The following is an 18004-nucleotide window of genomic DNA, read 5'->3' as shown; positions in this document are numbered from 1 at the left end:
ATGCCCAGAAGAAATCCTTTCCCAGAATCCCCCTCCCCAACCTCTGCCAGATCATCTGCCTGGTGAGCCTCCCGCCAACCACAACCCTAGCCAATCTCAAACCTGAGGCGGGCCTTCCAGAGCTATGATTGGTTGACTGGGCCTTCTAGACCTGGAATGTTGAGTCCTTAACAAAGGAATGAGGAAGGAAGGTGAGTCACCTGAGGAAGGTATTAAAGGACTAGCTAGTAGGAAAAGAAACCGGGAAGAATTCCGGGGAGGTGGGGGCCATGGACGCGAACGCGCTGACTGGGCAGCTCGCAGGAGACCAGAGTAGGGCGCAGCAACACTACACGCGGGACAAAATCCAGAGTCTGAAAACATGTTGGGACTGAAGAGAAAAAGTGACAACGTGATGTCTTGGTTTCCACAGAGGACCGAAAAGGGCCAAGGTAATGTTGGAGGTTGGATGAAAATTGAACTCCCTGAAAATGACTGAATTCTTTGCTTCTGGCCCCTGGACTTCTCATCCCAGAATCCTCTGGATGGCAAACAACTGTGCCTCACGTTTTCTCTCCCATCTCTGACTGTACACCTATCTCTTATTAATTTATTGTGTTTGTTAGCGTGCCATGGTGCATGCTTAGAGGTCAGGGGACGATTCTGTGGAGTCGATCTCTCCTTCCACCATTCCATAGGTTTTGCTCAAACCCAGGTTGTCTGGCTTCCCTGGCAAGCGCTTTACTGTCTCGCCGGCTTCTACCCATCTGTTCTTTAAAAGAAAAAAAAAGTCACCTTCCAGCCCAAAGCTGCTGTAAAATTCCCCGTGGGCCCTTGGGACACTTAGATGCCCACCGAAGTCCTAAAAAAATACCATGTAAACTCACCTGCAGTGCCATCTTCACAAGGCTCTTGGGCAAACAAAACTTAACCCTCCTTTATCCGCCCCTTCTCAGGCTTCTCCAAGTCACCTGTGCTTGGAAAGGTCTTTCCCCGCAGGTCCCCATCCCTCTCAGCACCCCTCTTCCACCTGGCAGCCCTTCCTCAACTTAGGAAAAGTGCTCCTGCCATCCCTTCTAGTCTGGTGAACTGCTTGGCAGGCCCTCCTCTCACCTTCCCCTGCGCCATCTGGACAGTTCTCAATCCCCACCTCCACCCGCAACTCAGCCACCCAGCTCATTCTTCTTCCTTCAGTTTTTGGATGATGCCAGCAAAGACCCTCCAATCTCTCCCCGCATCTACCACCACGCTTGCGAACCGGACCCTCAGCAGGCGGGAGTGTATAATTCAGCGCAAAAATGGGATGTTGCACTCTCTGCCAGTCAGCTCAGGACGCACTAGCTAGCTTGCTGGTTTGGGTTTCTAAAGTACTTTTCCTCACCAGCTCCTGAGTCCCTGCGGGGATGCAGAGCTTTGCAGAGCTGGCGTGGAACGCGCTCAGCAAATGTATATATGCGCAGCTGTGTGAGTTTGGATTGTGCAAACTCTACTGAACACCTTATTTCTGCATCGATAATCGTGATAGCCAAGGACAGGGGTCGAGTCTCGGGTCCTATGACTCCACTTCAGGGCAGAGTTGGGGTGAGGGATAGATAGAGGAGTCCCCCGGACTCAAGGCCCGTGTGGCACAGTAGTGCCCTACGCTGAGAGCCAGGGTGCCTAGGACCAGACGCGGGGACAAGAGCAGAGGCCCCTGGAGCTGAGAGGGAGAGGTGCTAGAGCGGGTCCCGAGACCGTGTACCCCCACAGGAGCTCCCTGCCCCCGGCTGGGCAGGATGTGGTGGCAGCTGCAGTTGGGTGGGCAGGATGTGGGGGTGGGGGCAGACGAACGCAGCCCGACAGTAGTCTCCCCCAGCTCTTGCCTCCACCCCCTCCGGGTCACGTGCTCTCAGCTTGGGTATCGACGGACTATTTCCCATTTTCTGCGGAAGGACATCTGAAACCCGTTGTCATGGACTCAAGTTGTACCACGCCATTTTCTTGCCCCCATCTCCAGCCTAGGACGGAAAGTTTGCCCAGCACAAATTTCTTTAAAGCGAGAACTAACTCGGGAGAGGCCCCTTTAAATGCAAATGAATCGCCTTCATGCTCCGCTCCCCCAACCCCCATCCCAACTTCTCTCCTCGTGCCCAAACTCCACCAGCTGCTATTGACGTCAATCGTGCGTCAGCATCGCCAGCCCAACCAGACAGCACGTGGGGGGAAGAAGGCAATCTTAAAGTGACAGTCGCTCAGGGCCTGTTAGGTTACCGGAGAAAAGAAAAGCTCAGTGGAATGCTGGTAACAGTTGGCGCAGGAAGAAATGCCGGGGAGACTTTCAAAAGGACTGCATAAGGCCAGCGAAGTGGCTCAGGGGATAAAGGTGCTGTGCAAGCCCGAGAATCATCTCCCCATAGTTATCTTCTGACCATCACATACAGCATTTTCTACCACCCCAAACGTACAGTAATAAATTTTTTTTTAAAAAAGACTTCTCAGAGTAGTTAGTATAGTCCTTTTTCTTTTACTTTCTATTGGACAACTTGCAGTAGTTGGTTTTCTTTCCAAATACCACGTAGGTTCCTGGATTCGAACTCAGATCACTACTTTGGGCGATTTGGTGGGGCAGTAAACTCTTTTCACAGTTGAGCCCGATGTCCCCCATGTCTCTCTCTCTCTTCCCTCTTTCCCCTCTCCCTCCCCTTCAGGGCTTGAACTTAGGGCTTCACATATACTAATAAGTACATGTTCTACCACTGAACTACACAGCCCAGCTCAAGAGGTTGAATCCTAAACCAAGCTTTCTATTTAGATTACCCCAGATGTTTGGGTTTGCAAGCTGAGTCTAAAAGCAAAGAAGGCTTGAACTTTAAGAACCATGAGTTGCCAGGCAGATCTATGAGTTCAAGGCCAGCTTGGTCTAGAGAGTGAGTTCCAAAACAGGACAACAGAGAAATCCTGTCTTGAAAAGCTAAAACAAAACAAAACAAAAAGAACCCTGAGTTCTAGCTGGGTAGAAACACTGGCAGGGGCAGGCAGATCTCTCTGAGTTCCAACTTGGTCTACACATTAAGTTCCAGGAACTAAGGCATTACATGAAACGACCCTGTCTGGGGGGTGGGGGAGAGGTACAAAAACAAACAGCAAAAACACATGAGTTCAGTCTTTTCCCTCACTCTACTCAGTGTGTCTGTCCACAAGTGTTGTGCCTCCAACTAGAGCAAAGCACGGAGTAGACAGTTGTAGCGTGAGAGAACTGATACTTTGCGCCGATGCAGACACACCTTTTTCAAGAGGTTCTCCTGTTTGTCCCATGCACACGCACACAGCACTCACACTCAGGTATCAGGTGGTCTTGTGTTTTTGAATGCACACAGCATTTATTGCGCAGCTCTTGCATTCAAGCCCTGTGCACTGGAACCTAGGTCCCAGCTCTGGTTCTACTGTTTATTAGTTGACTGACCTTGGACAGTGTTGCTTACTGTGAGCATTAAATAGGGCATTAAATAGGCCCTAGCTGGCCTGAGACTCACAGAAATCCCCCAGCCTCTGCCTCCAGTGTGGGGTTTAAAGTGTGAGCCACCATGCCTAGTCAAGCTCTTTTTTGTCATTGTTCATTACATTTCCATTATTTACTCTATGTGTGTGAGTGTACACACATACCATGTTTGCATGTAGAGGTAAAGAGACAACCTATGGGAGGGAGTTCAAACTCAAGTCAGGCTTGATGGTAAGTACCTCCTATCCAGAAAGCCATCTCACACAACCTCTTTAAAAATTTCTTGTTAGTGTATATGCACATATGCTACAAGTTCAGGTGTGAACATCAGAGTGCAGGTCACCAAGCTTGCCAGCCCTTTGTGAAGTACTTGTTTGGCACTTAGCTTGGGGCAAACGCTCAGGAGTAGTGCAGAGTATGTGTACGGTTGTCAGTACTTTTTTAGGACAGAATCTCACTAGGCATCTCTGCCTGGCCCTAAACTGTTGATCCTCTTGACTCCTGAGTATTGGGATTAAAAGCCTGGCTGGGAATGGGTTCTGTAATGACCTTCTCCCCTACTAAAACTGAGCTTCAGGAGAATAAGGCAATCAAATTTATTTTCAGCACCAAACACAACATGGAGCTTATAGATGGTGCTCTAAAAATGTTTGTTGAGCCAGACAGTGGTGGCACATGCCTTTAGTCCCAGTGCTAGGGAGGCAGAGGCAGGAGGATGTCTGTGAGTTCCAGGCCAGCCTTTTCTACAGAGTGAGTTCCAGGTCAGGCTCCAAAGCTACAGAGACACCTTGTCTGGAAAAACCAATGTTTGTTGAGAATGAGTGAGATGGCTCAGTGGGTAAAAGCTTGCTACCAAACCTATGATCTCTTCCATACCCAGACCCCATGTAACAGAAGGAAAGAAATATCCCTGAAAGTTAGAATGCCACATAGCTCAAATTCATTTTCAAAACATCAGGCTAGGTATGGTGGTATATGGCTTTAACCCCTGCACTTTGGAGGCAGAAACAGGTATGTCTTTGTAAGTTCAAGGCCAGCCTGATCTATGTAGTGAGATCTTGTCTCTTAATAAGGCAGGGCTGGACAGATGGTTCAGCTCTTCCAGAGGACTTGTGTTCAAGTCTAAGTCCCACATGGAGGTTCACTACTGTCTGTAATTCCATTTCCAGCAAATCTGATGCCTTCTTCTGCCCTCCTTGGGCACCAGGCATGCAGGCAGCACATAGACATGCATGTAGGCAAAATAATAAAATTACAAACATAAAACAACAGAGATCTGCCTGCCTCTGCCTCCTAAGTGCTGGGATTAAAGCCATGAGCCATCGTGTCTGGCTAAAGCTTTCTTGTTAGCTTAGTTTTCAGTGTTTGGCCAGATGCCCAAAGCCCAGGTTCAATGCCTCATAAGTCAAGTGTGGTGGTGCTCACCTGTAACAATAGCACCCAGGAGGATCAAACGTTCAGTCATTGTAGAGGTCTGAATAAGGGTTCAAACCCTAGGACCCCTAGGATCATACGTTTGAATGATCGTCCCCAGTTAGCGGAACTATTTGAGAAGGATTAGGAGGTGTGGCCTTGTTGGAGGAGGTGTGTCACGGGGGGAAGGGGGGGTAGACTTTGAGGTTTCAAAAGCCCACACCATGTGCAGGCCCAGGCGCAGACCCAGTCTCCTCCCCCCCCCCCACCATCTGCCTCTATCCTATGGCTCTCAGTGTAAGCTCTCAGCTATGCCCCTGCACCATACCTTCCTGTTGCCACACTCCCTGCCATGACAATCACAGCCTCACCATCTGAAGCTGTGGGCAAGCCCCCAGTTAAACGCTTCCCTCTGGAAGTTGCCGTGGTCATAGCGTTTCATCACAGCAATGAAGTGACACCACGTTACAGGACATCTCGTCATTCAGTCATCCCTGGACTGCATAAAGAGTTCCAAGCCAGCCTGTGCTACATGAGACACCATCTAAAACAAAACAACATGCACCTACACTCCTTGTTAATGAATAAAAAGGAAAAAGTTAATGACTTTAGTATCTCTCAAGTCTGAACTAAATTCCCACCCTGAAGTTATTCTGAGGGAGAGAGGGGTATGATCATGGCAGTTTTAACTTCAAGAGCTGAGGCTCAGTTCAGAGGCTAAAATGTGCCTCAGCTAGCCACCTGCTTTGAAATGTGGGAGACTGGACTTCTTCCTGCCAGGAGAGTCACGGCCTTCGGTCTCATTCTATAGCCCAGGCTGGCCTGAGTCTGCAATCTGACTTTGGCATAGAGTGTAATTACAGATAATATAATGCAGCATCTAAGACGGGCTTCTCGGCTAGATAACTAACTCGACTTGGGTGTTTTCTTCCTTGATGCCTCACCCCTGCTCTCTCCCACCTCTACCCCCAGCTGCCATTCTTCTCTTCCTAGTTCTGCCTCTGCTCCCCATCCCAACCTTCACTCCCCACAGTGAGTGAGCAGGGCCTCGTCACCTGATTCCGGTTTCTTGTGGTTAGAGACCACCTAGTCCTTGTTCAGCCTGTCTTGCAGCTGCTTATTGATCTTGTCAATTTCTGTCACCCTCTCCAAGGTTGAAGGCCTGATACACACCAGAGGGCACTTCCTGCCTGGGAATAACTGAGATCAGGAGGCAGTGGCACCGACTCATCCTTGAAAAAGAGGCCCAAGCAGAGCTGAGATTCTCCTTTGGCTCAGAGCAGCCCTAACAAGCCACGGAGCCCAAAGACTGAGGTGGGTTTTCCCACAGGAATCTCCCAGCAGCCTTGGTGCTGGCTCCACCCTCCTATAGAGGTTGGGTGACACCAGGAGCACTGTGTTCCAGAAAACCCCAAAATAACCCATCTTCACTGTCCGGCTGCTATTTCTGTCCACTCTGTTTAATTATTCAAACCCAAGTTGGGGAGTGAGCTATATAAAGCCCTTCTACTTGGGGACCCAGGAGAGCTGGGAGACTCGCCAGGTTGCAACAACATCAGGGGTTTGCTGAGATCACTTGGCCCAGGACTAAAAGTACCTGCTGCCTACTGTCTGCTGGCCTCCTCAGCTAGAAGAAGGCAGCTTGCAGGCTCCCCACACCAGTTTACCCCTCCAGCTTGCTGGGAGCTAGCTGCCCCACGGCACAGCATGTCCCTTCAGCCTGAAGGTGTCTTGTCTCAGCTAGCTCTATGCTAACCTCTCTGTCCAGCTTCTTCTTTTCCTTTCTTTTTTTCTTTTGGTGGGTGGTGGTGTTTTTGTTTTTGTTTTGGTTTGTTTTGGTTTTGGTTTTGGTTTTGTTTGTTTCAAGACAAAGTTTCCCTGTATAGCCCTGGCTGTCCTGGAACTTGCTCTGTAGACCAGAGTGGCCTTGAAGTCAGACATCCTCCTGACTCTGCCTCCCGAGTGCTGGGACTAAGGGCATGTGCCCCCACTGCCCAGCTTCTGTCCAGCTTCTGAACCCACAAAAAATAATATTGTCAAACCCAGCATCGGTGACTCAGGAAGGCTAGATGGCAGAGGACAGCTGAGTGGATCAGGCAAGCACCATGCCCTTGGAGGGTACTTGCTGTTAGTTGGTGGGGGAGTAGCGGTCTGGGTGGAGAGATTTTTGGCTGGAGCAGACAGGGTCTCCCAGGACTGCCCACATAAAGGAAGGGAGGTGAGGGTGGAGTCTTTCTCTTCAGGGCCCAGCCCTTGTTTGCTTGGCCCACTAAGACCAGTGTGGTTTCTCTGGGAGCCCACTGGTGACAGAGAAACAGTGCTCCTGAGACTCCTGTGACTCTCCCACCATGGACATTGTGAGAAGGTGCCACAGGAGTTGTAGTCCTCATTTCGAGACATCGTGGGATGGCTACAATGACTGGTCCTCGGCGGTAAGTGGTGTGAGGACTGGCTACTACATGCTTGATGGGTGAGGCCTTGGAAGTGTGTGTGTTGACAGGAGTCAGCCAAAATGATGGAAGTGCTGCTTGAGCTAGTGGAGATGAATCCCCAGGCACAGACCCAGAAATGCAGGGCAAGAGGAGCAGCTGTGAGAGTACCAGCGGTGGACATGCCAGCGTAGGCTAAGCAGTCAGAGTTGGTATGGGGCCTGAAGGTGATGCAGCCAGCTCACACCTAGTCCTTTCTGGACCTTGTTCCCACATACTGACTACTAATGGCTTGTCAGGTCCTGCAGGGTCCACCAAGGCTTTTCCTACAGTATCACCACTAGAGTTTCCAGGGTGCTGCTGCAGAATGGGAGGATGCATGGTTACCAAGCAACAGAAGGCATATAGGAGGGATCCTGGCACTGATGGTGAGCAAGGGAGACTAGAAAGAGCTGGGTGGGCCAAGTGTATAGCTCTCTCCTGCCTCCCCATCGCTACAGGACAAGGATGACCACGGCTCAGCAAGCATCGAGGAAGAAGTGTGTGAGCCTTCTCTAACTTGGTGATGGTAGGTGCTGACCTTAGACACTCACAGGCCTGAGAACCTGGGCTGTGCAAAGCTAGGACAGGAACTAGGTTAAGCACAGTTCTGGGTTTCAGTGTATCTCAGGATGCAGCTCTTGCCTGTGGGAGCTGGGAGCAGCTGCACATGTCCCCTTAGTAGGGCAGCATACACCGGGCCTCAGGTACCTTTCAAGCCCAGTTTCCCTACCATACAATTACCTTCCTGGTTTATTTATTATTTTATTTACTAACTTACTTACTTAGGTTTTCTTATAGTCTAGGCTGGGACTCAACTCAACATGTATCTGAGGATAACCTTGAACTTCAGTTTCTCCTATTTCCCAAGAGTGCTGGGGTTACAGCACTATGCCCAACCCTCCTCAGTTTTGAGTCTCTGTAGAGGGTTAAGGGTATTTTGAGATAGGGTCTCACTCTGTAGCTTAAAAACTCCTAGTCATCCTTCTGCCTCAGGCTTTTGAATACTGGGATTACAGGTACATGTCCTTATGGCCAGCCTGGTTGCTGTTCTAGGGGACAGAGTCTTACCCTGTAACCCAGGCTAGCCTGGCATTTGTGATCCTCCTACCTCAGCCTTTGAGGTCTGTGATCAAAGGTCGTACTACTGTGCCAGCTCCTCTCTATTTTCAGGTTGGCTGCACTGGGCCACAGATGGGCAGGACCCATCAGCTGGAGGCCCGTGGAATCAGCAGAAGACTGATTGTTCTTCCTCTCCTGGTCTTCAGTCAAGTGACTGTGTCTTTGGTAGGATTCATGCCACCAAGTCTCTCCATGTTGAAACAGGGCCAATACCATCCTCTTGCTGTCCTTTACTGGCTCAGTTTCTCTCCTGACAAGTGTGCCTTTATTCAACAGGCCTTTACCAAGCAGCTAGATTCCACTGGTCGAGGTATGGGGGAACCTCGAGGGTACCGGGTGCTCGTACCCCGCAGGCTGGAGCCTCAGCAGGTTTGTTGTGAGCTCCCATATGCGGCACCTGCTAGCTACCAGTCTTCTGCCATTCATCCTGGTATGGCCCCACCTCCTGCAGCCCCCTCCTCTCAGAAGAAGTGGAAGCTGAAATCCTGGCCTCATATGCTCCAGGCCTAGGCCAGGGCTGACTGCTGAGGGGACATAAAGCCTCTTATTTAGAGAAAGAGTCAGGGACAAAAAGGGTCTAAGTGTTTTTTCTCTTCATCCCTGCTTTATGCCACCACACTGCTCACTAGGGCTTGGAGGCTTTTGGACAAGGAAACTTGAAGATCATAGAGGCCAATGAGTATATCCACGCCCACCCCGCAATGAGTGGCCCTTCATGCCTAGGATCCCAACTTTCCCAAGGCTGAGGCAGGAGGACTGCTAGAAGCCAAAGCCAGTGAGACTCTATCTCAGAAAACAAAACAAACTCCAGAAAGTAACTGTGGGTTAGGTACTGCATGTGAGCAGACAGGAGTGAAAGGTACAGGGAAAAATCAGCTTGGACCTTACCACTGCTGAGGAAGAGAGCCAGCACTCCATGATCACAGTGGCACGTCCAGAGATGGTGAGGAAAAGTACTGAGGAGTAACAAGTCTGTCTCTGTCCCGCCAGCTCCCAAATAACGACATGGAGACTTCTTGTTAATTATGAAAGCTTGACCTATAGCTTAGGCTTGTTTCTAACTAGTTCTTATAACTTAAATTACATTAACCCATTTATATTAATTGTACATTCTGTCACATGACTCGTGGTTGTTACCTGTCCTCCTGCACATCCTGCTTGCTCTGTGTCTCTCTCTTTCTCTTCCCAGAGTCCTCCCTGTTCCCAAAAGTCCCACCTATACCTCCTGTCTAGGTATTGACCATTTGGCTTTTTATTACGCAATACTTCTTTATACAGTGTACAAATATCCCACAACACTGAAGCAAACTTAGAACAAGACTTTACAAGTACCGTGGTGAAGGTGTCACCAAGGGTGGGGGGGGGGGTGGAGAGAGGCAGAATGCTTGCTGCTCTTCTAGAGGACTGGAGTCGTTCAGTTCCCAGTAGCCAGGTCATATGTGGAGGTCTGAATGAGAATGGTCCCCCCGTAGGTTCATATGTTTCAATGCTTGGTCCCCGGTTGGTGGAACTGTTTGGGAAGGATTAGGAGGTGTGGCTTTGTTGGAGGTGTGCCACTGGGGGTGGGCTTTGAGGTTTCAAAAGCCCACAGCATTCCCAGTTAGCACTCTCTCTTTCTGCCTGAACTTGTGGATCAATATATAAGCTCTCAATTACTCCTCCAGCACCATGCCTGCCTGCCTGCTGCAATGCTGCTCCCCACAATGGTCATGGACTCACCCTCTGAAACTGTAAGCCCAATAAACTCTTTCTTCTATAAGTTTCCTTGGTCACGGTGTCTTCACAACAATAGAAAGGTAAGACATTGGGGCTGGACATGGGGATCTCAGAATTACTCGTATTTAGAAATGACTAGGTTCCAGGACAGGCTCCAAAACAATACAGAGAAACCCTGTCTTGAAAACAAACAAAACCAAAACAAAACAAAGAAAAAAAGAAAGAAATGGCTAGGTAAGAAGGCTGGATCAGACTCCTCTGCGATCCAATCCCTGCTCCATTTTTTTCTAGCTGTGTGACTATGGGTCAATCATTGACCCTCTCTGAGCCATGGCTTCTTTAGTGCTATAATAATGTGAGGCTTACTCATAAAGGGCTGCAAAAATGACAACAAATATGTAAACAAAAGAGAATGTCCATTGTTGCCTGGAAACAATGGATGGTGCTTCTGCTATACCCCCTGCAGAGGACATATTGCTAGAGTCAAATTCAAGAGGCGGAGTGAGGGGTGGGGGGGAAATCTGTTGGTGGAGTGCTGGGACTATAGCAAAATACCCTCCTTAGTGGTAGGCAAGGGACAGAGTATGGAGTCATGTTTGGCGCCAACGTACCCAGGATGGCTGGAAGCTAACGTAATCCTGCTGGAGCAAATGGACCCTGGTGACAGAGGATGAGAATAAAACTCCTAGCTCCTCTTTTCCTGCTCCTCTAATGCAGATATTGAGAAAACTCAGAGAAACCACAAGTTCTAGAAGGATGGGAATGGAATCTACTGCCCCATTAGCACCATGACTTCTTGCCCCCCACTCCTGCCAGGAACAATTATGTCTCATTGTCAAGAAAAACCCTAAACCATTTTAAATGCCATATTCTGTAGGTCTTTGAAAGGTTTGAAGAATACCTATTCACCTTAAATACATGTCTCTATATCTAGAAATCCTAACTAACTTAACTATAAGTTTTTACTATTATAGGTAACTATCTATAATCTGCATTAAATTATACATTACATTTCTAAATGAGCTATAAAAACACAATACCTAAACAAAAGGAGAATATACACATCACAAAATTGACCTTAATTGTATCAATAAATGAAAATCCATTCCAAAACAAAGTATTCATATCTCCGTATGGAGGCGTGGGTTCGTATCCCACTTCTGACACCAGATATCGTGGTTAAATAAGGATCAGGATAAACAAATAGGCCGAATAGATGTTTATTCAGGGAGAAATAACTTACAACCTAGACAGATGAACACCAGGAAATTCAACCCGATCCTCTCCTGTCCGAGTCACGCCTGCAAGAGAGCTTTGTCCGGCTCTCTCTCTGACCTCCTTCCACAGGTCACTTCCGCCCATGGCTCCACCCCCCAATGGGCGTGGTCAGTGCCACAGAAGGACTATCTCACTACACACCCCCACCCCATGCATTTCACCACATGCAATGAGGGAACCCATCTTGTCCATGTTTCATGACGGTCTTCTTTCCAGGGAAGTCCCAAGGTGGTACAGGGCATCAAATGGCAATAACAGGACTTTGCATTTGTGTCTCTTGTAAAGTCACTCATGAGGCTCCACTCAAGTGTCCCTATCTGGCCCTAATCCCTTCCTCACACCACCGTCATTTGAAAGTCTGTCCTCTTTTCTCCTTTCTTTGGGGGGCCCTGGATTGAACCCAGAGCCTCATATTCTTTCTATCACTGAGCTATGGCCCCAGCCAGGTTCCTACCCTCTTAATACCACACAATGGGGATTAGGTTGGGACACAGAAACTCTAGTAGGATGCAGATCAGGTCTAAACCATAGCAGTGACCTGGCCTTAGGGGATACAGCATTACCAGGCCATACGGTAGCTAAGGCAGTCACAGGGAGTACCAGGCTGTCTAGCTTCTAGTGTGGAGACCAGAACCACCACCTCATGCAGAAGGTATAGGCAGGTAAAAGAGCAAATACAGTCTTTGAAAATACAGTTAGCTGTGAAGGTTTGTCCCAGGCTGCCAACACTACCACCTGTGAGGAAGGTGGGGGCGGGTAGCTTTTACTTTACTTTTGTATGAATTACTGGCGTTTTCTATGCTGAGATGGCATATGTACTAGACATTTGTTTGAAGTGAAACAAAAAAGAAAAGGCAAAGTATATGGTAAGCTTTTACAAGAGAAGTTTTGAGAAGATTGGCAGCTCAATTGGAGACTGCATGCTTAGCAAACGGGAAGATGTATGTAAGCCCAGGGACACCAAAATACAAGAATAAATCCCAGCACTCAGGAAGCAGAGGCAGGCGGATCTCTGTGAGTTTGAGGCCAGCCTGGTCTACAGAGTGAGTTCCAGGACAGGCTCCAAAGCTACAGAGAAACCCTGTCTCAAAAAAAAAAAAAAAAAAAAAAAAAAAAAATTGAGACAGGTTTTTTTATGTAGTCTTAGCTACATAGAGACACATGTCTTGGAACTTTCTCAGTAGACCAGGCTGGCCTGAAATTCACAAGATCTGCTTGCCTCTGTCTCCCGAGTGCTGGGATGCTGGGATTAAAGGCATGTGTGCCAGTCTGTTGTCAAGCTTTGTCTGTATTTCAGAGCCCAGTTGCTTTTAATGGCTAATATACCACTGTGTGGACAGCCCACCTGAGTTTATCCATTTATCAATTGGTGGCTATTACAAATAATGCTGACATAAGTACTTATGGAAGACTTTTGTATGAAATGTGTTGTCAATATTTTTTCCTTTTTTGATACAGAGTTTCTCTGTATCTTTGGAGCCTGTCCTGGAAGTTGCTTTGTATAGACCAGGCTGGCCTCATACTCACAGGGATCCACCTGCCTCTGCCTCCCAAGTACAGGGATGGTCTTTTTCTTTTTTAAGGTTTATATGTTTTTATGTGTTTGAGTTTGCCTGTGTGTATTTATGTGCCTGGTATCTGTGCAGGCAGAAGAAGGCACCAGATCTAAAGCAAGCTACAGATGGTTGTGAGCCACCATGTGGGTGCTGGGAACTGAACCTGGGTCTGTAGAAGAGCAGCCAGTGCATTTAACCTCTAAACTATCTCTCCAGCTTTTCAACATACAGTTTTTCTTTTTTTGGGGGGGGGGTTCGAGACAGGGTTTCTCTGTGGTTTTAGAGGTTGTCCTGGAACTAGCTCTTATAGACCAGGCTGGTCTCGAACTCACAGAGATCCACCTGCCTCTGCCTCCCAAGTGCTGGGATCAAAGGTGTGTGCCACCACCGCCCGGCTCAACATACAGTTTTTCATTTGTTTGTTTTAGTTTTTGGAGACAGGATTTCTCTGAGTAGCCCTAGCTGTTCTGGAACTCACTTTTTACACCAGACTGACCCCAAACTGAGAGATCTGCCCGTCTCTGTCTCCCAAGTACTGGCATTAAAAACATGTAGTACTATATCCAGCTTCAGTTTTCTTGAGTGGAATTGTTGGGTTGCCTGATAACTCTACTTAACGTTTTGAGGAGTTGCTAACATGACTTTCCCAGTAGCACACATTGTAGTTTATCCACAACCTCACTACCCTGTGTTAGCTGTCCTAGTAGGGAAAGGTGTGCTTCTTAAGTCTGAGGTTATAGTATATGTGGCAGGGACAGCACAGAAACCAGAGTCTCAGGTGCTGGTCACATGGCATCTGCAGACTGGAATCAGAGACAAACTCTGTGTCCATTCTGTCCCTTCATGGTGGTTTTGAGCTGTGTGTGCTTTGCGACTGCTGATGAACATCTTAGAAGGCACCTCCTCCCCTGCCTGATGCTCTTTGGGAGTGTTTTCCTTTTGTTTGTTGCTCTCACTCTGGTCTGGGATTCACTATGCAGCCTTGGCTGAGCTCCCACTGCTGGCAATCCCCCTGCTTCTCACATGCTGGGTTAAAGTGTGTGTCACTGCATGTCTTTTCATTATCTTGAACATGCCCTTCAAAGCATCACCTTTCAGGCTGGTAAAGCCAGCTTATCTTCTCTTCTCTGCTTTTTATTTCCTAAAACTGTCAAGCTGGAGTAAGGAAAATTTAGGGGTGTGTGTGTGTGTGTGTGTGTGTGTGTGTGTAGGTGCCCATTCATGTCAGGGTCTTATGTATACCAGGGTGGCTTTGCACTTGGTATGTAGTCAACACAAACTTTTGATTCTCCTGTCTGAGTGCTGAGATTTCAGGTGCACACCACCATACCTGGTTTTATGCAGTGCAGGAAATCAAACCCATAGCTTTGTGCTCTCTAGGCAGGCTCCCTACTTACTGAGCCCTAGCCCAGTCTGTTTTCTTCTAAGAGTTCTATAGTTGTTGTTTTTCTCCACTTAAATTCCACGAACCACCTTGAGTGAATTTCCCCCAACACTTGGGAGTTTAAGGCAGGAAGTTTGCAAGTTCAGGGCCAGCTTGTGCTATGTAGTGAGACTCTCAAAAAAAGAGTATCTGCATATTGTGCAAGACAGGGGTTTAAGGTTTAATGCCATTCCTTTCTAAAAGCGTGGATTTCCAGTTTTTCTTAGGACCATCTACTTAAGTCACCCAAGACCTTGGGTATGGTAGACAACCACCATACCACAGAGCCACTGAGTTACATCCTTAGCACCTGGGGCTTGAATGTGGAGTGTAGCCAAAGCTGGTCTTTTTGGGGTTGTGGAGGAAGACAGGATTTCTTTGTAGCTTTGGAGGCTGTCCTGAAACTCTCTCTGTAGACCAGGCTGGCCTCGAACTCACAGAGATCTGCTACCTCTTTCTCCTGAGTGCTGGGACTAAAGGTGTGAGCCACCACTGCCTGGCCCCAAGGCTGGTCTTGAATATACTGCCTCTACTATCATATGCTGAGTTGCCGGGATTAGAGTACTTTTTCTGCTTGCTAGCACTTTGTATTTAAGTTTCTGATACTCCCATCCACAGAGGCTCAGCCCCTGTATTTCAAACTGGGCTTGGAAGTTGGCAAGGACACTGACTACCTTGAGTTTATTAGGAATTGTTACCAGGTGAAGGAGTGTGGGGTGAGAGTGACATGTCTCAGGGATGGATGCAAGGGACGGCACCGATGGAGTCCCGTGATGACCTTCACAGCTTAGACTGTGTCGTTTCTTCATTTGGTATGTGTAGCTGAGCTTGTGACCGGGTGTGTGTGTGTGTGTGTGTGCGTGCGCGCATGCACACATTCATGCATGCTGCTTCTGCAGCAGGACAATGTCAGAGCTACTTGGTGAGTGTGAGATTTTTAATGACTGTGTGTGCGTAGAAACTAGGATCCTGGTATATGTCACTGTCACCCAGAGCAAGGCAGCACTTGGAGTTTTTACTGTGACATGTTAAGGGGGAAGAGGCTTTGAGGGAGATTGAATGTGACAGCAAGACAGATAACTGAGTGACAGAACGGAATGGGGTAGAGGCAGGCAGGCTGTGCCAGGAAAATGTGGGTGCCCAGTAGATGCTGCTGAGTTCAAGTGTCAGGCAGGGCTGTGTTGCCCCCTCCCCCACAGCCCTGGCAGCTCCTGAAAGCAGGGAAGCTTTCTCCCTGGGACGAGGGCTTAGCTGTAAGGAGCTGTGGTTCAGACGGCACGCACGAACTGTGTTGAATGGGTGGATTTGAGTCTGGGCTGGACTCTCTTCAGCCTGAACATTTCTTCCTCCTCTCTGTCCCCTGGACAAGAGGAAGAGATGCCACATCCTCCATCAAGCCTGGGAAGGCAGGCATGATTGGCATGTGCCCAGGGCAGGTAGCAAGCTGCTCCCCAGGACCTGAGGGCTGCGCTACAGGAGATAACACCGGGCTTAACAGATGTGGCTTTTCAGCTGGCTTTATTGAGAGGAAATCTAGAGGGCAGAAAGGGCCAGAAGCTGGAAGGTGTGGGGTGGACAGAGAGTGGCCAGGGCAGGCCTGCAGTTCCATGAGAACCACCTGGAAGACAGCTCTGAGGTGACAAGGAAGATGGCCAGATGCTTTTTGTCTTGTGGAAAGCTGAGGCAATGAGTTCTTCAGCTGGAGCCAGGAACCCCCCTGCTCCAACCCACAAGAGACTTGAATATCAGGGAGAGGAGAAATGGAGTGTACATTAATTTGAAGGGGGGGGGGAACACAAGAACTCTCTGAGTTCAAACGTGAGAATTAAAACCATGATTAAGGCTACACAACAATCAGGCTAGAATAAATACCCCGCTGACACACATAAGAAACAGACCACAAATGAAGGAATGAGAGTTGAGGTGTGCATCTAGCTGCCATGGAGGACATCAGCAAATGCTGCACCCAAGTCACTGCTGGGATGTGATAAAAGGCTAGAGGTTATTGAGGGCATGGCCTAGAGGGCCCTGGGCTAGGGGACAGCAATGCCCAGGACTTGCTTATTAAGGGGAGGCAGGGCAGACAGCCTGGCTCTGGCTCTGGGAGTCTGTGGAAAGGGAGACAGGCTGCTGCTCAGTGCTGCAACTGCTTGCAGATACTGGGGTGACCAACCGTGAACCTTTCTAGGAATCAGTGCAGGTTTCTGGTTCATAGGGATGGGGCCAGATGTGTGGGAAAATCACACAGCTGGAACTAGAAGCAAGGCCCACTTCAGCTGGGTAGAAACACAGTGTTTGTAGCCAAGTAGGACAATCCCTCTTGGGCAGGAAGGGTTGAGAATCGTGAGTCACGGGCAGGCCTGAGCCTGGTCTGCAGGGAGCATGACAGGTTTATGTTAAAGCATAGCAGGCAGCTAAGGGGCAGGCCAGGCAGCACCACTGCCTCCATCACTTCCGAAGGAACTTCTTGTTGAGGAGGAAGATGAGAAGATTGACATTGACTTTGGCTTTGTTAAAGAGCTTCATGACAGCCACACCCTCATACTGCAGCTGCAAGAGGTCCTAGGAGGGAAGGGACAGGGAGGGGTATTTATGAGCTTCTGGGAGTGTCCTGCAGCCTCTGAAACACTTGTCACCAAGCCTTACAGCTGCCAGGGACACTGGCCACTGAAGCGGGGCCTGGAAAGCCCACTCTGCAAATGAGAAAACAGGCCCAGTGATTTGACCAAACGTCAAGCCAAGTAGAGCCAGGACTTGAAACTAGGTTTCTTATTCACAAGGCAAACCACAGAGACTCGTGCTGAAAACCAATGCCCTGAACCAGTTGTGACACACACCTGTAACTCCAGCACCTGGGAGGAGGAGGCGCAAGGACAGTGACAAGTTCCAGGCCAGCCTGGGCTGTAGAACAGGACCCCTTCTCAAACAAACAAAAGAGAATAAATAGGTCTGGGCAGATGGCTCAGTGGTTAAGAGCACTGGCTGCTCTTGCAGAAGACCTGGGTTTGATTCCCAGCAACCATATGGCTTACAACTGCCTGTAACACCACCATCTTCTGGCCTCTCTGAGCATCTGAATGAGTGTGCACATACAAATACACAAATAAAAAATAAAATAAATCTTTAAAAAAAAAAAAAAAGCCAAGCAGCCAGGCAGTGGTGGCACACCCCTTTAATCCCAGAACTCGGGAGGCAGAGGCAGGCAGATCTTTGTGAGTTCGAGATCAGCCTGGTCTACAGACCCCCATCTCAAAAAACCAAAAAGCTAAGTGGTAAATAGGTAAATAGGACCTGGGTATGGTATTTTGTGTCTTTCATTCTACCACTTGGGAGACAGAGAAGGCAAAGTTCTGTGTGTTTGAGGCTAGCCTGAGCTACAGAGTGAAACTCTGTCTTAAAAAATAAAGCCAGGGATGGAGAGATGCGTCAGTGGTTAAGAGGTCCTGAGTTCAATTCCCAGCAACCACATGGTGGTTCACAACTCTTTATAGTTGTGAGATCTGGCGCCCTCTTCTGGCATGCAGGTATACATGCAGGCAGAACACGGTATAAACAATAAATAAATAAATTT

The 18004-nt window shown here is 48.6% G+C and overlaps 1 protein-coding gene across 1 annotated transcript in view; it reads right to left on the bottom strand.

Moving 5' to 3' along the window:
- Positions 1-15924: 15924 nt before the first annotated feature.
- Iqgap3 (IQ motif containing GTPase activating protein 3) overlaps positions 15925-18004 on the bottom strand; it is a 41471-nt gene continuing 39391 nt past the window's right edge. The window contains exon 38 of the mRNA XM_051198960.1: positions 15925-16995. Coding sequence (XP_051054917.1) covers positions 16882-16995 — 114 coding nt within the window. The 3' untranslated portion in view covers positions 15925-16881. The remainder of the gene's footprint in view (positions 16996-18004) is intronic.

The sequence above is a fragment of the Phodopus roborovskii genome, unplaced genomic scaffold (genome assembly GCF_943737965.1).
Source record: "Phodopus roborovskii unplaced genomic scaffold, PHOROB, whole genome shotgun sequence".
Classification (NCBI taxonomy): Eukaryota; Metazoa; Chordata; class Mammalia; order Rodentia; family Cricetidae; genus Phodopus; species Phodopus roborovskii.
The sequence above is the reverse complement of the archived record's forward strand: the minus strand, read 5'-3'. Positions and strand labels throughout refer to the sequence as shown.